We start from the raw sequence: 25,769 nt of genomic DNA, 5'->3' as shown, positions 1-25,769 counted from the left end.
TCAGTCAGGGGAAAAAGACTCTTCCGACAGACCGAAAGACAGCCATCGCTGATATGCCCCGACCAACTACGGTGCGGGCAGTGCGACGGGTGATGGGCTTGTTCAACTATTGCAGGAATTTCATTCCTCAATTTGCAAACATAGCCGAACCCATTCAACGACTAGTGAAGGGAGGAAAACCAGGAACGGAGCAGGTAGAGTGGGGATCGGAGCAAGAGGAAGCCTATGGGAAATTAAAAGCCGAATTGGTGGCAGCCCCGGCGCTGAAGCTACCTGATATGACAAAGCCGTTCCACGTATATTATGATCTCGATGGAGGTTTTTATAGCGCCGTCATAACCCAGGAGAAAGGAGGGGTAATGAGACCAGTAGCGTATTACTCAACACAAGAGTCCCCAGTAGTGAAGGGACTTCATCGGTGTGTGGCTGCCCTCGACTGCGCCGCTTGGGCTGCAAGAATATGCGAACCAGTCACGATGTCGGGGCAGATAATCTTACACACGAAGCACACCATAGTGGAATTGCTAAATACCGGGAGGTTAAAAACAGTATCAGATGCGCGACGAGCTACCTGGAAGGCAGTAATATTACCCAAAGACCAGTCCATACAAATAATCAGGGATATAGGCTTCAATCCCGCAGTGGGAATAGTGACCGAAGGTGAACCCCATAGCTGCAAAACTGAGACAGACGAAGGAACAGAAGGGGGAATAGCCGATGAACCTCTGAGCGACCCCGATTTAACCCTTTACGTTGATGGATCCCGACGATATAGCGACGGAAAATTCCGCACCGGGTGGGGCGTGGTAGACCAGGACGGTGCCACCCTCCTGTGAGGGGCACTGGAAGGAACAGTGTCCGCCCAATTGGCGGAGCTGGTAGCGCTGACCGAAGCCCTCAAATGGGCACGGGGAAGCGTGTAAATGTTTATACTGACAGCCGGTACGCATTCGGGGTAGTACACGACTACATGATAGCCTGGAGTAGACGTGGATATATAACTTCAGGGGTGGGGGGGGGACGACACATTAAACACGAGAATATAGTTCGGGAGCTGGTCGAAGCCGTTAAAAGGCCTAAGACGGCAGCAGTAATAAAGATAAAGGCACATCAAGGGTAGAGACCAGGGAACAACGGGGAAACATGTTGGCAGATCAAGCAGCTAGAAGCGCGGCAGAAGATGATGAGCCCCAGATAATTAAAGTGGCCGTGATAGGACCAGGAGAGCTAAGTATCCGTAAGGTACAGGAAGAGAGTAGCTCGGAGGAACGGTCACAATGGGAAAGTAAAGAGGCTAGCATTGGGGAGGACGGGGTATGGAGGAAGGGATTACAAGTAGTCGCCCCATCCTCAAACCAGACCGAACTACTCCGGCTACACCACGAGCCGGACCACACTGGGCGAGACGGAATGCTGAGCCGTCTACTCAAAGACTGGTGGTGGGCCGGGGTAGGACGAGAAGTAGCCAAGCATTGCCAGCGCTGCGTAGTATGTGCACAGCATAATCCAGGCAGACCCATAAAGGTCAAAATGGCACATCAGACACGTCCCAGGGGCCCGTGGGAGAATCTACAAATTGATTTCACAGGGCCCCTACCCACCAGTCGGGGAAAGAAATACTGCCTGGTCATTATAGATCAGTTTACCAGGTGGGTTGAGGTTTTTCCCACCCGCGATTGCGGAGCATCCACGGTAGCGCAGATCTTCGCATTCGACATAATCCCAAGGTGGGGAGTGCCCCTACAAATTGACTCAGACCAGGGGACGCACTTTACGGGACAGGTCATGAAGCGGGCCTGCGGTCTGCTTGGAATCCGACAACAGCTCCACATCCCGTACCACCCCCAAAGCTCCGGAATGGTCGAGCGAATGAACCGTACCCTCAAGACAGCAATCGCCAAGGTCATAACTGAGACCGGGAAGGGATGGGTGGACGTATTGCCCTGCATATTGATGAGACTTAGGGCTACCCCGAACCGGACCACAGGCCTGATCCCCTTTGAATTAATGACGGGGAGGGCCATGAGACTTCCCGAAGGCATCATAACAGGGGGGGGGGGGGGAGGACATGGGGCCTTTATGAGATCGGATTAAACAATATATAAAACAATTAGATTCACAGCTGAAGGAACTGAGACAGGAGGTGGCAGAGCAACAGAATATACGGGACTTGGAGACCCAAAACAAAGGGAAGGCCGACGCACACCTCCCACAGGTAGGCGACAAAGTGTTAGTACAAGTCACTCCCGGCAGGACGGGGTTTGCCCCGAGGTGGACCGGACCGTATGACATCATTTTGACTAGCGACACGTGTGCATGTGTCGACATGAAAGGAAAAGGCCGGTGGAAGCACTGATCACAATTAAAAAGGTATAATCCAGAAGGATAATGGCCGAACCAAGGGTGATACGCCTAGACGAGACGGAATGGTATGCTGTAAAATACCAGGAGTGGTTAGACACCCTTTTGGAAGGGGTGTTCGGAGGAATAGCTTTGGCTTTGGTGATAGTAGGAGTTTGGGTAATATTTAAGTGGGTAAAGACACGGGCGAACGCCCCACAGATTCAATTCGAAATGGTTCAATTGTAACCTTGTGCTTCTGATTTTGCAGGGTGACCGGGACACTCGTAGAGCAAAAACTTAACCCCTGGTGACGACCAGGCCGTCTGTTTAAAATTACAGATAATACTTACCGGAATGGGAATACGAACGGCGCTACTCATAATATGGATAGCCCTGCGACATACACGGACCCTGGGCAACACCGACGGACAGCAGAGCACGCTGGAAATAAACAATTACATGAACTATGGAGTGTTATTCAATTTGACGGACGGAGTATGTGTCCCAGCGACTAAAGATTGGAGCAAGGACAGGACTTATTTTAATGCATGGTTACAAGTAAATCCTAATAAGGACCGGATATGTGTACAGTGCTCCACAGGTATAAGGAGCAGATACATTAAACGGAGGGATGTCAAAGGGCCCGATGAATGTACTTTCGGCATAATTTGCGTGCCTCCGGGACAATCCCAGCAATCGGTCATCCGCAAGAAGGGAATGGGGCTGTGTGGGTATTACGAGGAGGCGGGGGCGGCTGCAATATCATTGTATGTATGTTTCTCACCCCCTCCAACACCGCGCCCCATAAGAACCACTACATTGCCGAGGAACTGTCTTGTCCCATAACTACCAAGGAACCAGAAAATGGGATTGTGATGTACAACGAAGGAGAATTATTGTATGATAATGTGAAACATGAAATTGTGCTTGTTCTGATCAATATTTCAGGCATCCAGATGCCGGAATATTGTACCGAACAGTCAAGGAAAATGTATAATGTATTAAGTAAAGTTGTAATGCAGCAGGCTGCCGATGCAATGGGTGCCAGTAGGTTCCGGGGACAGGGATTAGCCCCCAGGATGAAGAGGGAAATAGTTAATGATGTCGCTACCGTTTTCAATACAGGGACCTCCATAGTGAACTCGATAGACATACAAGGATTAAATGAGAGAGTGGAACAGCTTAGAGGGGTGATGAAGGGGTTATTGGAGAGGGTGGAGCAAAACCAGGAAGACCAAGCCAACCTAAGAAGGGAGGGTGCCGAAATCCAGTTGGATGGCATCTCAGTCCTGGAAGCTCACGCCAGAACCATCAATCACCTCATTGATAGAGAAAAAGAAGATACAGGAAAGCAAAGACAGGGGCAACTCGGTCACGCTTATGGTCTGTGGATGGTGGGACAGATCCGCCACAATCTCGACCAGATCCAACGCGGGGAAGTGCCCGATTGGATCGACAGTTCACATTTAGCTCAGTTGGCTAACCAAAGGGAGACTTGTACTCTGAAGGGACTGACCCGAGTATACCCAGCCATTCCAGATTGCCAGATGGGTAGGACCACTGGGATAGGGATAGTCCTGATGATCCCTATAGCCACGCCGGACTCAGGGCCATCCCCCCTATACCAACTAGAGAATATCGGAGTAATACAGGAAAACGTCTCCATATGTTACTACCTGACCACCACCTCTGCCGTTCGACGAAACAACCTACTTACCGGGATTTCCCTAGCGGATTGTAAACAAAAGGGGGAAATCACAGTATGCCCTCACCCGGTGGGCCGAGGGGAGCTAGACGAGTGCGGGTTTAACCGAACCGACGGGTGTGTACTAGAAATAGCGCCCGCACACATGCACTTCACGAGGGCAGGCTACAGAGGGAAGGGAAGGTACTGCGTCTCTACCACAGAGCGTTCATACCAGTATAATGACCTGCAGTGCCCTATACCACAGCCAAACTTTTGCTTTACACCACTACGACCTGTCGCGATCGGGCAAGCGCATATCACCCAGGTTAGGCGCCGGAAGTCCGAAGTTATTGAGGTAACCGATCAGCTCCATGATCATTTACAGGATTATGATGAGCCAGATCAGGTCCCTATCCCACATCTAACCGAAGTATTACGAGAGTTGAGGCTCAGAGTGGGTCAATCCGTAAAGCTCTATCACCAACTGCAAACTAAAATCAAAGTGCTGGAAGAAGATATCGATGTAGACTTACAAAGTCAGAGTTGGTGGAGAAAGGTCTGGGACTGGGGAATAAATCTGAACATCCACCCATGGATTAGAATAATTTCACACATACTGGTCAGGATACAATTGATCTTAGCGATAACATGGAGCATAATGGCCTGCCAGGCATGCTGACACCACGCACAGCGAAGACGGACAAATCACCGTTCCCCGGATACTAAACAAGCCTGTTTGATAAGGGGGCAGGGGGATTTAGCCTTTGTCAATTTGATTTAAGCAACCGGGACTCCTGAAACCGCGTGACTGGCCAGCACGTTGAGGCAGGGAGTACCGGGCCGTGCACAAAAGTCTAATAAAGGTAGAACGGTCGGTTAAAAGGGGACTAGGACTAGTCCCTTTACCGAAAGGGGGAGTTGTTGTAGGAGGTAGGCACCTTTAGAATATACCAGAACACTAGGCATTAGGCACCTGCTAGATATATCTAAACGCATATAAGTTTAAAGTGGCCACACATAAAATGGCTGCCCAGGCATGATGGAAAATCAGGTAGTCAAGCTGTGAACTATTGACTGTTCAATGACCGAGCAATAACCCTGTGAGGCCCACTATAGGAATGCCTGGAATGCAGGATAAGAATAATGAGAGAACCCATCTCCTGTAAACAAGGTCATAAACCAATTAATTCCCCAGGAAGAAAGAGATAAGGAGGGAACCCATCTCCTGTAAACAAGGTCATAAACCAATTATTTCTCCAAGAAGAAAGAGATAGGGAGAGAACCTATCTCCTGCAACAAAGTCATCAATCAGCCCGAGCTGACAATAACCGAACATATGGTTTCTGAGGCACCAGGGGAATTCTATTGGGTTAAAAGAACCTATATGTAATCTATAATCGTTGTGATTGGCTTGTGTCCAGCCGTGATGGGCTGTGTAACTGTAGTAAACTGTTGTAACTGTTGTGAAACATATAAAAGTCCATGTAACCCTTTGTTCTGTGGAGAGAAGCCTGGATACAGTCCTGAGACTTCCTCCCCGCTAAGCGTTAATAAAGGCCGCGACGGCATTGGAACCGACTGAGTGTTGAGTGATTCTTCTGAGAAAACACTAACGCTAACAGGCTCACTTGCCGTGTAGGAGTTCCAAGTAGAGCACTTGCTTAGGGAATCTTTTGTCGGGCATGCGGATGACGTGGCACGCTCAAACACTTGTGTGCAATAGATTGAGGGATCAATGATGTAATTGCTAAGATTTTACATTACTGAGAAGTGATCAATATATAGTAAAACTGGTCCAGTCATTTGATTTATCAAAGATATTTGCATTTCAGAATTTTGAGTCAAAAATGATTTGGTTTAAAAGCTTAAGTACTTTCATCAGTGTTCTGAATTAGTCATGAGCAACCATTTTCAACTTCCCCAGGAACCAGACAGCCTATACCAAATCAGGTTACTGTGTTGCTGTAGATCTGTAACTGACCAAGATTTCTTGCATTCTCCATAAGAAAAACATGTGGCACTCATCTAGACTATTTCCTTCATGATGTGTTCAAGATTCATTGGTAGTAACTCAAGCCACTTCTTCCAATCAATGACATTTTCATAAAATTGCTATCATGTTCCAGAAAGGCTTCCACTAACATTCACAAAACACAAACTTTAAAAAGCCTTTTATCCAGAATGGGATCCTTTGCAGATGCCCTTCACTGAAATTGAGATTTCATCACTGCATAAAAAGTTAGTTACAGTTTACGGTTAAATTTCTCAGTGAAAGGTGGCATGTTTTCCAGCATAAGATGCAGCAACATCAGCTTGCGATAATTCCTAAACTAAGTTCCTAAACTGAGACATGCTTTATAATCAAATGTAGCCACATAATCAACTCAGCTTTCCCCCTTTACCTCAAGATGTTGGTTGGATCTGATCTTTCCAACACTTTTACCATCAGCAGATTGACTGATCGTATGATCTGTGGACCTGCATCCAAGTCTTCCAAGCGTGAATCCAGCATCAATAATATTAATCCATGCATCAGATCCTTCAAAACTCCCATAGAAGCCTCCTTGGTCAATGTTTCTATTTGGAACAACTGAACAACAAAAAAAACAATTACTTAGCAGATCATGGGAAAGAAAGCAATTGCTTCTCTTTTGTGATATACTAGAGATCAGCCAAGTACACAAAATGTTACCTTAAACAACCTATGTGGAGGATGCTAGAATTAGAATTAAACTTCAGTTTTCAACATCACTTGTGTTCTGTTCCCCTAATGTTAAAATCTTTATAAAAAATGTAATTTTAAAATTTATAAAACCACAAAAGAATGACACACTAAACTTTTAGGTCATAGTACAAACAGGGAAAGGAAAGTCAGTCATGTTACCCAGCATTGATATTTTAGACAAACAATAAAACAACAATTCATTAAGTTCCAGGCTTAAACCTAATCCAACTAAAAGGTTATATTTGTACTTGTTCCCCAAGAAGGGTTCAACCAAACTTATTAAGTCACAGCACTTGCAATCTAAATCCAAACTGTAGCTAGGGGAACTTTCATGGGTTCCAGTAAGGTTTGGTGGCAGCAAGCTATTTGATCATTCAGCTACTCTGCCATTTTTTTTAAGCCACATTTCACATCTCTTACTCTGAAGTTGCTCAATTTTAACTATGCCAATTGGAATTGAAAATCATATAAAATGCCTTCAGTAACAGCTTAAGAAAATTGCCTCATTTAAATTTTGAATGTGATTTTTTTTTAAGCAAGATTTCAAAATAACAGGCAGACACTGTGGCCTAGGTTTGTCAATTGCCACTGATGGATTGTTAGTGTTACGATTGGAAAATCTAGACCTGTTAACTTTGCTTTAAATATCTCAACTGATTTTGCATCAAGGAATCCTCTGACCACTTTTGGCCAGCTTGCATCTCAATGTGATAAAAAAAGACTAGCATTTATATAGCACCTTTCACGATCACCGGACATCTCAAAGCACTTTACAGCCAATGAAGTACTTTTTGGAGTGTAGTCACTGTTGTAATGTAGGAAACATGGCAGCCAATTTGCACACAGCAAGCTCCCACAAACAGCAATGTGATAACAAAAACAGATTATCTGGTCATTATGTTGATTGAGGGACAACTATTGGCCAGAACACCAGGGATAACTCAGCTGCTCTTTTTCGGAATAGTGCAATGGGTTCTTTTATGTCCACCTGAGCGCGCAGATGGGGCCTCGGTTTAACGGCTCATCCGACAGGGCAGCACTCCCTCAAGTACTGCTCTGGAGTGTCAATTCAGATATTTGTGCTCAAGTCTCTGGAGTGGGACTTGAACCCACAACTTTGACTCAGAGGCAAGAGTGCTACCAACTGAGCCACTGGCCTGTATTCCTCGATGAGAGAAAAAGTTTGCTCTTAACATATCCTGTAAATTTCCCCTATTATTTTAAACATCTGAGATCACCTCTTAACCTCATCTCCAGGAAATATAAGCCAATTACCCACTCTCATCATCACAGGTATCACTCAGCTGAACTATTACTGAACTTCCTCCAAGGTTAGTTTCTTCACCCAAAACTGAACACAACATTCCAAATGAGGTCCAACCAGTGCTCCATGTAACGGCAGTGTCACTTCCTTGCTTTTATATTTTATACTTCTTGTAAAGTCCAGCATTCCATCTGACTCTGGAGCTGTGTTTCTGACATGCATGGGAAGCAGTCACCATGTTTAGTAGCTCTAAACCAAGCCACTGAGAAATTATGGCCCCGATATTTATGAGGAAGTGAGGAGGGTGTGGGAGAAGCTGTAATCGGCCTATGAACACGGCAAGGACAGGAACATGGAAGCCTTGCCAATCTCAACAACAGGCCGTCATTTAAATGAATAGTCACCCGCTTGACAGCTGGCCAGATCAACAGCCTGGCCGTCGGTAAGGAGCGCACACAAGTGGCAAAAGGCCGTAGTTGGGGACCGTAGCGATGGTCCCGAAAGTTAGTGCAGTCAGGGCCGCGATCAGAAAGGAGAAAGGACTGTGAATGTGGCCCCAATCAGTGCCGGGTCTTATGATTGGGGTCGGTTCAAGAGAGACCCTTTGCTTCCTTGCGAGGCTTGGAGAAGCACGACTGTCCCACAAGAAAAACTGAAAAAGAGGAATACAGGCCAGTGGCTCAGTTGGTAGCACTCTCGCCTCAGTCAGAAAGTTGTGGGTTCAAGTCCCACTCTAAAGACTTGAGCACAAATATCTGAACTGACACTAGCAGCTGAACTGACACCAGTATCTGGCTCCGGCCAGGTTTGCTTGACAGAGAAGCCGACACTACCCCACCACTCAAACCAATCTGCATATTCATAACAGGAGCCTGCTTCCTTCCTATGAGTGCCCTGCTCAAAAGAGGCTAATATATGGACACATCAGGAAGGAAGTGGGGATTGGTGGTGGTGGTAATGAACACCCATTATTTGGATTAAGTTTCTGTTAGCCTCATAAGAAATGTACATTCTCTCTCATCCCATTTTTCCAAGTCCAGAAAGCTTGAGTATAGCTCAGTAGAGCCATTGCTTAGGGATCAAACTAAGTATATCGAGGGGTGTTAAAGTCTAACTCATCTGCAGAGCATTTGCAGGCCTCCTACTAGTTATGTAGGTGGAACCATCTGACCAGTTAGGGCATGGTTATGTGAAAGAATGCGATAAAAGAAAACAAGCTAAAATCACAAACCAGAGAGACAGGTTTGCTCCTTCAGTTGCCATTAGCCAGCTAAACTGACTCGTCAATCACCTACAGTACCCCAGAATATGGTATGCCTGCCTGGCTTAAGCAACAGATCACCAAATTGGTCACTGAACCAACCAACGGGAAACTGACACAATCATGTCAATGGAAAGTAAAATCGGGTGTGCGCAAAACAGGAGGCTGATCCAATCCAATCAGTTCACTGCCAGAAAGAATAGGTGAAAATGATCCCTACCAAGTTTGATATCTCAATGCCAAAGAGACCCTAAATAACGCACCTCTTCCCCCTCCTCCTGGTGCAGAAAGATAGCCACTAGTCAAAAGACAACTACAAGCAAGTAGTTGTTTGAGTCCTTGCTCAGCAGACAGCGGGTATCAAGAGTTTCACATGGACAGCAGGGTGGGCAGCACAATCATAATGAAAGGGTGCACTTTTTTTTTTAAAATCACCTTTGTCAAATTCCTTCTCAGAGGCTGGCTGAAAGAACCTTGATATAATATCCAGCACATTTCACTTCACAGCAGCTCCCCCCCCTTTTTTTGGCAAGTCAAATGTGTTAATTACTAATAGTCACCTTCCTTTCATCTTAGAAAAGTCTTATAAAAGCAGTCAGCATCGCTTTTTCCCCCATTCAGACAGTATCGATCCAAAACGAAAACTTCTCTCTCGATACTGAATCTCGTGTTCATTTTAATTTTTCTTCTCCTCTTTGGTCTAAATCCCTATTCTGCTACTGATGCCATACTTTGAAACAAGTGCATGTGCTTCAATTTGCTGTTGGATCCCAAGTCTAATTTCTGATTAAGTCAGACTAATGCTAAACATACATTTGTCTAAGCCAAGTGGAGGAAAAAGGTGTTTCTGAAAGTGTTCCACTTTCCCACAACCCCCAAATTTTAACATCTCTCAAGAGTCGAGGAGGTATGAATCTTGCACTAAATTTAATGGGACACGTTTTACCTACACATCCTGCTACTTTGTATAGAAATGTTTCTATTGTGTGTCAATTAGTGAGTCAGATGGCCCCTGTGCACAACGTTTAGTCCTCAGGGTTCAGAAAGGAGCAGCTATGTCACTGCACAACTACTCCTTTAATGGTGCAACTCATCACTCTCACATATTCTCCATTAAAGACCACACACACAAAAAATTTGCACCCATTTGAATAGACTCTTATTCTAGATATGCATTAGGCCCCTGATTTATTAAAAAATTAAAATATAGCAATCTATACTCCACTGGAATATTCATGCCCATTAAATTTTTACACATTTAGGTTTATTATTGCAACAATGCTCATTACTTTACTGACTAATGTTTTACATATGTCAATTTTTTTATTCCCAGCTTTTGCTGTGTGCATAATACCTAATGCAAGTCAAACAAACATCTAGTTTGTCCAATATAAATTTAGAATTAGATTCACTCACAAAAAAGTTTAACCTATTAAATGAACGTCTTATAATACAATACAATATTTCAAAATGGTATTAGAAACCATACCGTAATCATATTCCCAATGATACAACTATAAAGCCTCACGATATCAGTCTTGTTCTGTTTCTCATCAGCCATGTGCGTGTTATAAATTAATCGAAGTTGCATGAAGGTTGCAATGAGAAACTGGTCAATGTGACCAGACATGGCATCAACTTTATCCTCCTGTCGTAAAACTTCGTCAATCTGAAAACCAGGCAAGATTACTTAATTTGCTACAAGGCATGCAAAAGAAACTGAATACAACTAATAAATGCACCCTATTTTACCAACTCGACTTATATAACCATAGAATACTACAGTACAGAAGGAGGCCATTCAACCCATCGTGCTTGCGCCGACTCTTTGAAAAGAGCTATCCAATTAGTCCCAGTCCCACTGGCTTTATGAAAGGGAAATCATGTTTGACAAATTTGCTGGAGTTCTTTAAGGATGTAACGAGCAGGGTAGATAAGGGAGAACCAGTGGATGTGGTTTATTTGGATTTCCAGAAGCCATTCGATAAGGTGCCACATAAAAGGTTACTGCACAAGATAAAAGTTCACGGGGTTGGGGATAATATATTAGCATGGATAGTGGATTGGCTAACAGAAAACAGAGTCGGGATAAATGGGCCATTTTCCAGTTGGCAAACAATGACGAGTGGGGTGCCTCAGGGATTAGTGCTGGATCCTCAAATATTTTCAATCTATATTCATGATTTGGATGAAGGGACAGAGTGTAATGTAGCCAAGTTTGCTGATGATACAAAGATGGGTGGGAAAGCAAGTTGTGAAGAGGACACAAAAAATCTGCAATGGGATATAGACAGGTTAAGTGAATGGGCAAAAATTTGACAAATGGAATAGAATGTGGGAGAAAAAAAAATAGAAAAGCAAATTATAATTTAAGTGGAGTAAAATTGAAAAGTGCTGCAGTAGAGGGACCTGGGGGTCCTTGTGCATGAAACACAAACTTAGTATGCTGGTACAGCAAGTAATCAGGAAGCCAAATTGAATGTTGCCCTTTATTGCAAGGGGGAAGAAAAAAAAAAAAAGAGTATAAAAACAGAAATCCTGCTATAACGGTACAGGGTATTGGTGAGGCCAGTGCGTAGTTTCGGTCTCCATATTTAAGGAAGGATATACTTGCATTGGCGGCTGTTTAGAGAAGATTCACTAGGTTGATTCCGGAGATGAGAGGATTGACTTATGAAGATAGGTTGAGTAGGTTGGGCCTATACTCATTGGAGTTCAGAAGAATGAGAGGTGATCTTATCGAAACATAAGATAATAAGGGGACTCAACAAGGTGGATGCAAAGAGGATATTTCCACTCATAGGGGAAACTAAAACTAGGGGACATGGTCTTAGAATAAGGGACCGCCCATGTAAAACTGAGATGAGGAGGAATTTCTTCTCAGGGTTATAAATCTATGGAATTCTCTGTCCCAGAGAGCTGTGGCAGCTGGGTCATTGAATATATTTAAGGTGGAGATACAGATTTTTGAGCAAATAAAATTTTTGATTTTTAAGGGAATAAAGGGTTATGAGAAGTGAGCAAGGAAGTGGAGCTGAGTCCATGATCAGATCAGCCATGATCTTATTAAATGGCAGAGCAGGCTAGAGGGCCCAGGTGGGCTACTCCTGCTTCTTTTGTTCACTCCCCAGTTTTTTCACCATAACCCTGTAAATTAGACCTCTTCAAGCACATGTCCAACTGCCCATTGAAGGTTAAAATGGAATTGGATCCCACCACTTTCAGGTAGTGCAATCCAGAACTCAACAGCCCTCTGCGTGAAGAAATTTCTCCTCATTTCCCCTTTAGTTCTTTTGCCAATTATTTTAAATCTATGACCTCTGGTTAGCAATCCACTTACCAGAGGAAATAGTTCCGACTTGCTTGATCAAAATCCCTCATTATTTTGAATATCTCCAATAGGTGTCCCCTTAATCCCCTCTGCTCTAAAGGAGAACAATTCCAACTTTTACAGTCTCTCCACATAACTCAACTCCCTCATCCCACTAAATCTCCTCTGTACCCTCTCCAGGATTTAATGTTTTCTATTCTACTTCATATCCTATATACCTCAACATTTCCCTACCCCCCCCCCCTCCCCGCTTATTTGTCTCCTTGTAAGACTAAGAGCCTCAAGTTGTTCCTAATGCTTCTTCATAATTCAGTTCTTGGATTTTCACTTGTGCCTTAGGTGATCAGAAGTGAATGCGGTGCTCAAGGTGTGACCTGATTAGATATGTAAATTCAGCATAACAGTTTCAGACTTGTACTCTACTAAGTTGACAATACAGTCTAGCATTGTTCACTTTGTTGATTGCTGTTGAGTGACTGAAGTTAAGTGTTATTCATCATTGTTCTCATAATTGTCAGTCATTTCCCCCAGTCAGTTCTACACTATTCGTTATATTCCCCCATTTTTGTCTTCCTACATGCAACACCATAAAATTTGTATTTGTCTAAAAAAATTCTTCGACCATGTTTAGTCCACTTGCAATTTTCTCTGTAGTTCTGCTTCAGATTCAATTGTACTCCTTCTCTCCCCTCCTGCCCGGTTTAGTATCTTTGAAAATTTGGCCAAATTGTATTGTACTAAATTGCTGAATCCAGATCGCTTATGCTCATTAGCAATATAAGAGGCCCTTCCACCAATTTCTTAAGCACTCTCAATGCAGCTCCCCAGCTCAATATCACTCCCATGATCCACCGCTTCCTCTTACACTTCCAAATACAATGTCCTAACTTTTATCAAAATATTTCTGAAAAAAAATTACTGTGCTTTGGTATGTCACTGTCAAAAAGATTCAAGCAAATAGGTCCACCAGAATCTCTCGCTTTTTAATGTGTTCTGATTACCCATTTCAGAATCTAGTAAATGGCAATGGTCAGATTGGTGCCTAATGATAAATTAACAGTTATTGATGCAAGTTTGCAATTATCTGATTTCATTGTTTAAAGATTATAGACTTAGCCCAGAATATTTCTTTAAGATTTCATACTTCTATTGTACTAAATTCTTTAGGTGACAAGATATTGATGAAGGCAGTCCATATAGCCTTTGGCCCATTTGATCCAGTAGGACACTCGTCCCATTACAGTTTTAAAATCGAAATAGGTAGACGGAACTTGAATAACATAGAAAATAGGTGCAGGAGTAGGCTATTCGGCCCTTCGAGCCTGCACCGCCATTCAATGAGTTCATGGCTGAACATGCAACTTCAGTACCCCCTTACTGCTTTCTCGCCATACCCCTTGATCCCCCTAGTAGTAAGGACTTCATCTAACTCCCTTTTGAATATATTTAGTGAATTGGCCTCAACAACTTTCTGTGGTAGAGAATTCCACAGGTTCACCACTCTGGGTGAAGAAGTTTCTCCTCATCTCGGTCCTAAATGGCTTATCCTTAGACTGTGAGCCCTGGTTCTGGACTTCCCCAACATTGGGAACATTCTTCCTGCATCTAACCTGTCTAAACCCATCAGAATTTTAAACGTTTCTATGAGGTCCCCTCTCATTCTTCTGAACTCCAGTGAATACAAGCCCAGTTGATCCAGTCTTACTTGATATGTCAGTCCCGCCATCCCGGGAATCAGTCTGGTGAACCTTCGCTGCACTCCCTCAATAGCAAGAATGTCCTTCCTCAGGTTAGGAGACCAAAACTGTACACAATACTCCAGGTGTGGCCTCACCAATGCCCTGTACAACTGGAGCAACACCTCCCTGCCCCTGTACTCAAATCCCCTCGCTATGAAGGCCAACATGCCATTTGCTTTCTTAACCGCCTGCTGCAACTGCATGCCAACCTTCAATGACTGATGTACCATGACACCCAGGTCTCTTTGCACCTCCCCTTTTCCTAATCTGTCACCATTCAGATAATAGTCTGTCTCTCTGTTTTTACCACCAAAGTGGATAACCTCACATTTATCCACATTATACTTCATCTGCCATGCATTTGCCCACTCACCTAACCTATCCAAGTCGCTCTGCAGCCTAATAGCATCCTCCTCGCAGCTCACACTGCCACACAACTTAGTGTCATCCGCAAATTTGGAGATACTACATTTAATCCCCTCGTCTAAATCATTAACGTACAGTGTAAATAGCTGGGGCCCCAGCACAGAACCTTGCGGTACCCCACTAGTCACTGCCTGCCATTCTGAAAAGTACCCATTTACTCCCACTCTTTGCTTCCTGTCTGACAACCAGTTCTCAATCCATGTCAGCACACTACCCCCAATCCCATGTGCTTTAATTTTGCACATTAATCTCTTGTGTGGGACCTTGTCGAACGCCTTCTGAAAGTCCAAATATACCACATCAACTGGTTCTCCCTTGTCCACTCTACTGGAAACATCCTCAAAAAATTCCAGAAGATTTGTCAAGCATAATTTCCCTTTCACAAATCCATGCTGACTTGGACCTATCATGTCACCTCTTTCTAAATACACTGCTATGACATCCTTAATAATTGATTCCATCATTTTACCCACTACCGATGTCAGGCTGACTGGTCTATAATTCCCTGTTATCTCTCTCCCTCCTTTTTTAAAAAAAGTGGGGTTACATTGGCTACCCTCCACTCTATAGGAACTGATCCAGAGTCAATGGAATGTTGGAAAATGACTGTCAATGCATCCACTATTTCCAAGGCCACCTCCTTAAGTACTCTGGGATGCAGTCCATCAGACCCTGGGGATTTATCGGCCTTCAATCCCATCAATTTCCCGACTAATAAGGATTTCCCTCAGTTCCCCCTCCTTACTAGACCCTCCGACCCCATTTATATCCGGAAGGTTGTTTGTGTCCTCCTTAATGAATACCGAACCAAAGTACTTGTTCAATTGGTCCGCCATTTCTTTGTTCCCCGTTATGACTTCCCCTGATTCTGACTGCAGGGGACCTAAGTTTGTCTTTACTAACCTTTTTCTCTTTACATATCTATAGAAACTTTTGCAATCCGTCTTAATGTTCCCTGCAAGCTTCTTCTCGTACTCCATTTTCCCTGCCCTAATCAAACCCTTTGTCCTCCTCTGCTGAGTTCTAAATTTCTCCCAGTCCCCGGGTTCGCTGCTATTTCTGGCCAATTTGTATGCCACTTCCTTGGCTTTAATACTATCCCTGATTTCCCTTGATAGCCACCTTCCCTTTTTTATCCAAAAGCCTGGATATTAATAAAGATAAACAAGTGCAAGAATGTTACATATATTCAAATGGATACATCACCCCCCCCACAGGAAACTGATTTCTTACCTGGGCAAGAGCCTGGATGCTGGTGTTAATATCACTACTTGCCACCTGCGACACAACAAAATTGATAGTAGAATCAGTGCTGCCATGTATCTCATCATAGTGTGGAGAAACTGAACGGTTTCTGAAAACATTTAAGGAAATTAAAGATGAAGCTTAAAAAAAAATCAAAATGTTCATGTTGCACATCAACCTCAAAATAAGATTGTACAGTTGCAAACATGCTCAACATCTGGTGTGCTGCTTGTGGCTAGCAATTGCACTCGCCACTTGTTCTCAGTAGGCTTCGTCGCCTTTATGTACAATCTTCGAATTATAGTTACCCTACGAGTACTACCAATAGTCAGGCCAATGGAATGCAACACAGTCAGGCCAAGAGTGTCTATCTCCTGAAGGTGTTTTTATATTTTGGCATTTAATTCCCATTTCAAAAATCTTATAGGTTTCAGTGGCATTTGGTGAAGATGGTAAAACAGCAAGAAATTCAAAAAGAAAGCCAATCACAATGCTAAAAATATTTCACTGTATTCCTAACAATTGAGTTTTGGCATTAGTACAGCTTACTTCTAATTAAATGACTTAAATACATGTGCAAGTTGAGATCAATTTGCTGTCGTTGACATAGCAAAGTGATCCCAGTGTTGTCCAAGGTCCTCAGCTTACTAGGTAGTAACGGGCAGTGAAGAACTCAGTCGTTCAACAGACTCAGCAGCATGCAAGAATTGATTTAGAGGGCCAGGATGGAATGACTGCATTACCAGAGTAGTTCATAATTCCAGATATTAAACTGGAAAGAATTTACCTGGCTGGATCTTCGATCTTCGAATGACAAGTTATCCGCACACAGTAGGAATATAGCCTAGTTTGATACATGCTGTGAAATCACATTCTAAAGTTACATAAAATAGCACTATTTCCATTTCAATTGCCAGTTAAGGGGAACAATGTGATCAGCCCTACATAATCTTTGTAGTTTTCACCACACATTCCAATGCATGATACTCAGAGCGAGGGCGCGTGAGAGCCAGCGAGTGCGCGCGAGAAAGCATGAGAGCACGTGCCAGCGAGAGAGAGCCAGCAAGCGCACGCGAGAGTCACAGGCACCGGGGGAAAGAGAGAGAGAGAGAGAGAGAGAGAGAGAGAGAGAGAGAGAGAGAGAGAGAGAGAGAGAGAGAGTCGGAGAGTCAGAGAGTCAGTGAAATACCCAGTGCAAGTACAGGTTCCATGTCTCCTTTGGCAGGATGGCATTTTATCTTAAAAGTCATTTTCTGCTTGGATGTCGGCGGCCTGTGCTTTCCCAGTCGTCCCGCACCTATTCCGGGCCGAGTCGCCTCCCGCACCGGCCCGCCTGCTGACTTCCCGGGCCGAGGCTTGATAGGAAGGTAGGACTTAGTTTTATTTTTTTATTTCTTCTTGAATGTCTTTATGCTTCTTGAATGTTGTTGCGCTTGTTTAGTGCTTTGCAAGGTCCTCTCCGCTTCCCTTCCCGCCCCTATCTCTGGCCAAATGGTCTCAGATGTACCTACCTGCGTTGATTTCTTAACTCGCCACAAGGGATTTCTGTGCGGCCACATACGCTGGCATAAGTCAGTTTGGAGCAACTATTAGCTGTCCAAAGTGGCCAAAATGGGTGTAGGTGGCTGGTAACGCCCCCTTTTGGGAAAAAAAAAACAAAACTAAAAAAAAATCCTAACTCATTTACACTGGTGCAAATTGAATGTGCAGAATGGGGATTTTTAAGATACTCCAGAAAAATCAAGTTGCTCCAAAAAAAAAAAAAGAGCAATTCCTGACCAACTGCTCAGATTAGATATTTTTAATATGGGCATGAATCATTTGGGATGTCCTGAGATTGTGAAAGACCATATAAATGGAAGTTCTTTCTTTCTGAAAGGGACAAAACTAACACTAGGACTTATGTTACAGACCATCAGGTCAGAACAAGGAAGTCAGACAGCTTACTGTGTGATTGCATGTGTAAACAAAAAAGGCTACATTAGTGTATAACTTCAGGCAATCCAATATAAATTGGGAATCGTCAAGCAGCTCAGAGTCAGAATTAGTAAGCATTAGTAAAGCGCTTACTGTGTGATTGCATGTGTAAACAAAAAAGGCTACATTAGTGTATAACTTCAGGCAATCCAATATAAATTGGGAATAGTCAAGCAACTCAGAGTCAGAATTAATAAGCATTAGTAAAGGCCAGGTGCCAGTGTCCAAGTCAAAAAGAACTAATTTCAGATGGAACAATTTATGATTGGCAAGGTTTGATTGTCAGGGTTTATTATACAACAGTTCAGTAGAGGATAACACTTAAAAGCGTAATCTTGAGCACACAAGATAAATGCATGCCTAGGACCAGCAAGCCTATACGACTCATACATAATCCTAAACAGATGATCAAAAAAAGCAAAAATTAGGAAAAATGAGCTCTACACATGTTGAGGAAGCTGAAGGGGTTACTGGGATGAATATATGAACTTACAATGTTAAAATGGTGGCCAAAGAGGCAAATAGAAACATGGGAGGAAAAAGCTCAACATGAAGAGCAAGATTTATTTTTCTAATGTTACAGGTTGAACCTCTCTTATCCGGGACTCCTTTATCAGGCAACACCCTTCGTCCGGGACCATTCCCGGCCACTGGGTGGTGCATGCGCAGAACATGACCGTCAAAATCCTACTCACCAATATAATCCTTCTCTTCAATCGGCTGCCTCCTCCTCGTCGCCCTGCTGGAACTCCTGCAGCCACAGTCCTCGGGCTGGCCACTCCTCCCCACAGCATTCCCTCCAGGGGGTCAGGCCGTCTCTTCTCGGCCCGCTGACTCGCCAGGGCCCCCTGCACACTGACTGGCTGTCGGTCCAGCCAATCAGTGGAGAGAGACACCCTGAGCACTTAAAGGCACAGTCCACCCAAACATGTGATCTTCCCTCATCCGGCAAAATCCCTCGTTCGGGACAGGCCAGGTCCAGAGGGTGTCGGATAAGGGAGGTTCAACCTGTACTAGTAAGAGTATAAAATAAAAGTGGTGTAAGCTTTTAAAAGATGAAAATGGGGTTGAGAGAGGATTACTGCAAGATAAAGATAGCATTCTGAATGATTATTTCAAGTATGCACAAGAACGGACTTGAGCAAAATATCCTCCATTAGTGATAAATCAAATTAATGGCTGATGTAAATGAGATGGAAATACTGAAGGATGCATTCAACTGTTTAAGTGATGATTTGTTCAGATGAACATATGAAAAATAAGGAATTTAATGGAGAGTACAAATACCAAACGAGCAAAATCTTCAATTAGTTATAAAGAAATTCTTTCAAATCATTGCTTAATTCCCTTATACTATATTGGTGACTTACTTTGGTTCTGGAATGCAAACTGGTTCATAGAGCTCATCAAGTTTATGTTGCACCAGATCAGGTAATTCGCATCCGCCAGCATTGTTGCCATTTTCAATTTCATCGAGATCCAACTGGAACTCTCTCGGAATTGTGTGAGTAGATTCAGACGTGGAGTGCGTATTATTGGAACGTGCTTGACTGCAGGAAATAAATATTTTAATGCTAAGATTGCTAATAATCATTATTTTTCCTTACAATAACAAACTCCTCCAATAGCTAAAAGTGGCACATCTCAAATTACGGCGTTGCAAACTATTTGGAACAAAGCTCATTTATTTTATAAAAACTTAATTTCTTCTATTCCCTCTGCACTGGTATGTTAACACCTATTGGGCTATGGTTCAAAGGTCCACTTCCTTGCCCAAGAGGCTACTTTCAGGCATGTACTGGTCGACTCTTCAATGACTGCACACAATTTCCATGTACAAGAACTGTTATGTATGAAGAAAGAGTCTGACTGGATACTGTGAGCTCAAAGTAAAGTGTGACCTTAGTCTTCTATTGCAGGTCTCGAGTGCCTCTCCAACCTGTGAGGCCTCCTTAAATACCTGTGCTCACAAGGGATTATGGGATTCCTTGAGACTCCAGGGGGTGAGCCCTCTGGTGGCTGTACAGAGTATATACAAGTTTACATATATAACAAGAACCTTCCAGCAAGTGTCAAAGGACAGCAATTAGCAGCAGGACCAACACCTAATTTTTCTCCTCCCTCACCCGGGGACATGGAAGTAAATTGTAGCACTCAAACAAACACTGATTGAGATCAGCTAACTCAGCACAGATTAGGAAGCAAATCTGAAAACTTCTGGTTTATGCGGTAGACTCACTTTAGTAAAATTTAGCCATAATATTGACTGAATACATGCAACCCAAACAAGAAATCCAAAATAGGCTTTGTAGGAATTAATTGTAGGAATTTCATAGACTGCCTAGCTGTGTAAAAAAAATTAAATTCTAAAAGCAAGCAAGTTAAATAGGTCAGTGGTTTTAAACAATATTGGTCAACTAGCTCTGCTGCTGGATGAAGCACTCCCAATTGTGTATTCGCTGTTCATTCAGTGCTTGGAACTTGCATACAAGCACATATTGGGAGAATTTTCATATTTCTGGGAAATACAAGCTACTTTTTGCCCTTATACAAATAATGTACAGAATTTAGTGGTGAATGAAGCTCGGTATGCTGGTTCAACAGCAGTACATAGTCTACCAAAAACAAGTTTTACTTACATTCGATAGGTTCGATACATTATTCTTTCCGAGGAAATGCGGTGAAAGAAGTCAGAAGACAGATTTAGACAAAATAAAGGTTTAAGCACAATTATAAAAGCAACAGATATGAAGCAAAAAAAAAGTTAAGCAAAGGAATTAGCATCCTTACCCTCAACACACTGGTTTGCAGTAACTGCTTCAGTGTAGCTAATAAAAGTTGAATTCTAAATTATTCAACATTAGGCTTCAACACCTTATACTTTTCCAAGTGAATAAACTGTCCATAACATTTCATGTGCAAAATTTGCAACAGTAATCCTAAACTGAAAGATTCCTCCATAGAACATAACAGGAGGGAAGCAGAAAGATAAATATAAACACATGCCATTACATGATGATCTCTTTGGTAAATGAATGACTGCGTGGCTATAAATCACTAGACAAATTTTATTGAACAACAGGTAAATGAATGGTATTCTTTAAAAACTAATTGCAAAAATTTATATGTCTCTAATCTTAATTAGACCCTCTACAATTGGAGTAGCAGAAATCTGTAAACCTCTTCCCCCAAAAGGCTGTGGATGTTGGGATAATTGGTCAAGACAGAGATCGTCTTTGTTAGGCAAGGTTATCAAGAGACATGGAGCTGAGGTATAAATCAGCATGACCAAGTAGAATCGTGGAGCAAGCTCAAGGGGCTGAATGGCTTACTCCTGGTTCCTATGTTCCAATCTCAAAATAACACTTCTTTGCACTAACCTTTAACATTAAACTGATCCTTGAAAACACTGGCCCTTTACTGGTTATGTGGCTATCCATTACCTCAGTCTTCTATTTCTGTTGATTTCTAGAAGAACTACCATGCTGAATGCAGAAGCCAAGACCATTTTGTAGCTGTTCAAAAAGAACTACAAAGAATCAAAAATGTCAGCTGTGGCTCAGTTGGTAACACTCACACCTCTGAATCAGAAGGTTGTGGGTTCAAGTCCCACTCCAGAGATAAGCACAAAATCTCAGTTGACACTTCAGTGCAGTACTGAGGGAGTGCTGCACTACATGAGGTGTCATCTTTCAGGTGAAACATTAAACCTCTCAGCTGGGCATAAAAGATCCCACAGCACTATTTTGAAGAGCAGCAAGGAAGTTCATGTACCAGTACTTAAATGTCAACCAACATCACTAAAAAAAAAGCTATCTGGTCATTATCCAAGTTCAGATGAAGGATCACAAGACCCATAACATGAACCCTAGCTTCCCCTCTGCAGATGTTACCCGATCAGTTTTTCTAGTATATTTTGCTTTATTACAAAGAATCATGGCCCTACCCCTCTTAGAACGGACTTGTATATTCACCTCAGATATAGCTGTCGATCAATTATTTTAAAAAGATCCTACGATGTAAATCACATTGTGTTTGATTTTTAATGGAATAGCTGACTTATTGCTCTGCTCCAGTACTGTGCACATCTTCGCCTTATCTTGGTTTAATTATCAACCAGAGTGTAATGCATATTACATGCAGTTTGAAAAATTAGCCTCCAGTATCCATGCTTAACATTTTGTGTGCTGTGGTCAAGAATTCAATAAATACATAAAAATGCCTGATCTTTGTCACAGCCTACTTGTATGCACAGATGTTCAGTTTGGGTTCTGCCTGAACCAATCAGCTTATTAGACCTTACAGCCTTGGTTCAAACATGGACACAAGACCTGAATACCAAAGGTGAAGAGTGTGTGATGGACCTTCACATCAAGGCAGAAATTAATGGGGATAGTGGCCCAAGTCATACTTGGCATAAAGATGGTTCCAGTTGTTGGGAGGCTAATTATCTCAGTCCCAGAATATCGCTGGAGGAGTTCCTCAAGGCAGCGTCCTAGGCGCAACCATCTTCAGCTGCTTCATCCATGACATTCCCTCCGGCATGTCAAACAGAATTGGGACTGTTTGCTGATAACTGAACCACTCTTCTCATAAACTACCTCCATTTCCTCTTCAAAAGTTTGCGCCCATCTTTCCGACAATTCCATTTTTGAATCCCTCCAATCGGATTTCTTCCCCCGCCTCAGTACTGTGTAATCTTATAGTAGGTGCTGTTTTTCTTATTGTGTGCAGTGTCCATGTTGAAACAAAGGTTAAAAAGGTTAATTTGCCTATACTGACAGGTGCTACTGAGAAGAATTAACTAAACATTGTGGAACAGGGAGGTGGTGAAACCAGTCTTTTTACCTTTGTACCGCAAAGTATTTATACTATTTGGGACAAATCACGAATTTGTGAAACCAGCCAAGACAAAAACGTGTCTCACTTGGCACCAACACACTGTGCTGAATAGGAGCGACACCCGCTGATTGGGCAGATCAGAGGAGTGGCAAACCCATCGTGCTTTCTGGCTGAGATTGGTGCGTGTATTTCAATAGTCTGTATAAAAAAAAAGTGAGCTGACCGGTTATAGAAGAAATCTAGACAAGAGACTCCTGGCCAAGGACTGGTAGCGGAGTCCAATCAGAGGAAAGAGAGCGTGGTGAACACTAACTCGACCATTCTTATACTGGGTTAACTACTGCTTACACACTTAAATGTGTAAATTCTGGTGTGGAATGGATAAAGTATCACTAACCACTATGGTGTCAGGTCAAAATATTGGACAGAGGCGTACAACTGACAATGGTGTTTTATCAAGTCACCAATGACACTGTGACCTGGACTGTGGTAAACTATCCTTTCTCATCCTTCTCAATCTATCTGCAGCCTTCGACACAGTTGACCATAATATGTCCTCCAACACCTCTCCTCCATTGTCCAGATAGGTGGAACTGCCTCTGCCTGATTCCATTATCATTTATCGAATTGTAGCTAGACAATCAAATCGCTTTTCTTCCCACTCTGTAGTTCCGTCCTTGGCCCCCTTCTATTTCTGATCCACATGCTGCCCCTTGGTGACATCATCCAAAAACATCAGGTTCCACATGTTTTGGACAGCAGTTCGCCGATGCTCCGTGCTGGCCCCATCCTGTTCAGTCAGCTTTGTCCTTTCGTAGGACCTCGGACTTTGACCCTAGTCTCCCTACTATTGTATCCCATTAACTACTACATTTAAACAGGCCAATATAACCTGAGCTTTTCGCATGTCCATACGCGTGCGCACTTTGGCTGCCACTCTGGACCTGAGCCATTCAATACTTCTCCACTTGTTATCCCTCTTTCCTTTTCTCTTGATCTCTCCCTGACCATTCTCTCCTTCGTCATGCCTCCTTTCATCTCTCCCCTCTGATACTCTGCCCTCCCAAATCCGTACCCCAATTCTTCAATCTTCCTACTCTCCTGCGACCGTCCCAGGCTTAACTCCCACCGAGATAAGCCTACAGCTTCACTGCCTCTCTTAGCATCCTACGAGGGAGGGGGCCCATTGAGGCAATCGTCACTGCCTCCTTACGATCAGTAACCCCAACTCTCTCACCAACCTTTTCGCCAGTGCACCCACTGGGGGCTAACCTTGCCAATCTCGTCCCCGCTCCCTTGATCCTATTCCCACCAAATTGCTGACCACCCAACTTACTTTACTGGCTTCCATGTTCACTGACAATTGTTAACTGTTCTCTCTCAATACTGTCCCTCTCTCCCTCAAATCTGCCTTCATCACCCCTCTGCTCAAAAAAAATCAACTCTCGACCCCACCATCCTTGCAAACAACCGCCCCATCTCCAACCTCACTTTCCTCTCCAAAGTCCTTGAACGTGTTGTCGACTCCCAAATCCGTGCCCATTTTTCCCGCAATTCCATGTTTGAATTCCTCCAATCTGGTTTCTGCGCCTGCCACAGTAACGAAATGGCTGTCATAAATGACATGCTTTGTAACTGTGACAAAGGCAAACTATCCCTCCTCGTCCTTCTTGACTTGTTTGCAGCCTTTGAAACAGTTGACCACTCCATCCTTTTCTCACACCTCTCCACCATCGTCCAGCTGGGTCGGACTGCACTTGCCTGGTTCCATCCTTATCTATCTAATCGTAACCAGAGAATCACATGCAACGGCTTCTCTTCTCGCCCCTGCATTGTTACTTCTGGTGTCCCCCAAGGATCTATCCTTGAACCTTTCCCATTTCTCATCCTTGGCGACATCATCCAAAAACACCAACAATTCTCATTCTTGTTTTCAGATCCTCCATGGCCTCGCCCTTCCCTATCTCAAATCTCCTCCAGCTCCACAACCCCGAGATGTCTGCGCTCCTCTAGTTCTGTCCGTGAGCATCCAATTATAATCATTCAACCATTGGTGGCCATGTCTTCTGTTGCCTAGGCTCCAAGCTCTGGAATTTCCTGCCTAAACTGCTCCATCCATCTATCCTTCTTCAAGACGCTTCTTAAAACCTACCTCTTTGACCAAGTCACCTGCCCTAATTTCTCATTTGGCTCGGTGTCAAATTTCGTGTCTCATAATACGCCTTGGGATGTTTCACTATGTTAAAGGCGCTATATAAATATAAGTTGCTGTTGTTGTAGGCGGCTGACAACACTCAGCTCCATCTCACCACCACTTCGCCTTGACCCCCTTCACTGCTCGTCACATTGCTTGTCTGACATCCAATATTGGATGAGCAGAAATTTCCTCCAAGTAAATATTGGGAAGACTGAACCCATTCTCTTTGGTCCCCACCACAAACTTTGTTCCCTAACCACTGTTCCCATCACTCTCCTTACCAACTTTCTGAAGCTGAGCCAGACTTCGCAATCTTGGTTTTGGGTTTGATCCAGAGATGAGCTTCCTACCACATACCCACTCCATCACCAAGACTGCCGACATCTACCTCCTTAACATCTCCCAACTCTAATCCTGCCTCAGCTCATCAGCTGCTGAAACTCTCATCCATGTATGTTACCTCTAGACTTGATTATGCCAATGCTCTCATGGCCAGCCTCCCATCTTGCACCCTACATAAAATTGTGCTCATCCAAAACTCTGCTGCCCTTATCTTAAGTCGCACCAAGTCTCGTTCACCCATCAACCCCTTGCTTGCTGACTGATACTGGCTACTGGTCAGACAATGTCTCAATTTTAAAATCCTCATTCTGGTTTTCAAACCCCTCCCCATCTCTAACCTACTCCAGCCCTACAAACCTTTGCGATCTCTGCACTCAAATTCTGGCCTCT

The 25,769-nt window shown here is 43.5% G+C and overlaps 1 protein-coding gene and 1 non-coding gene across 6 annotated transcripts in view; both read right to left on the bottom strand.

Moving 5' to 3' along the window:
• The window catches only part of ckap5 (cytoskeleton associated protein 5), a 168,241-nt gene that overhangs the window by 25,816 nt on the left and 116,656 nt on the right, over window positions 1-25,769 (bottom strand). For all 5 annotated transcript variants that reach the window (XM_070899680.1, XM_070899682.1, XM_070899683.1 and 2 more), the window contains exons 34-37: window positions 19,369-19,548; window positions 16,010-16,130; window positions 10,770-10,949; window positions 6,433-6,620 (exon numbers count right to left, since the gene is read on the bottom strand). In XM_070899680.1, coding sequence (XP_070755781.1) covers window positions 6,433-6,620; window positions 10,770-10,949; window positions 16,010-16,130; window positions 19,369-19,548 — 669 coding nt within the window. The remainder of the gene's footprint in view (window positions 1-6,432; window positions 6,621-10,769; window positions 10,950-16,009; window positions 16,131-19,368; window positions 19,549-25,769) is intronic.
• Window positions 10,276-10,384, bottom strand: LOC139280450 (small nucleolar RNA SNORD67). The gene has a single exon (XR_011596702.1). It is a non-coding gene; the product is annotated as a small nucleolar RNA SNORD67 (small nucleolar RNA).

This window comes from Pristiophorus japonicus, chromosome 14 (genome assembly GCF_044704955.1).
Source record: "Pristiophorus japonicus isolate sPriJap1 chromosome 14, sPriJap1.hap1, whole genome shotgun sequence".
NCBI lineage: Eukaryota > Metazoa > Chordata > Chondrichthyes > Pristiophoridae > Pristiophorus > Pristiophorus japonicus.
The sequence above is the reverse complement of the archived record's forward strand: the minus strand, read 5'-3'. Positions and strand labels throughout refer to the sequence as shown.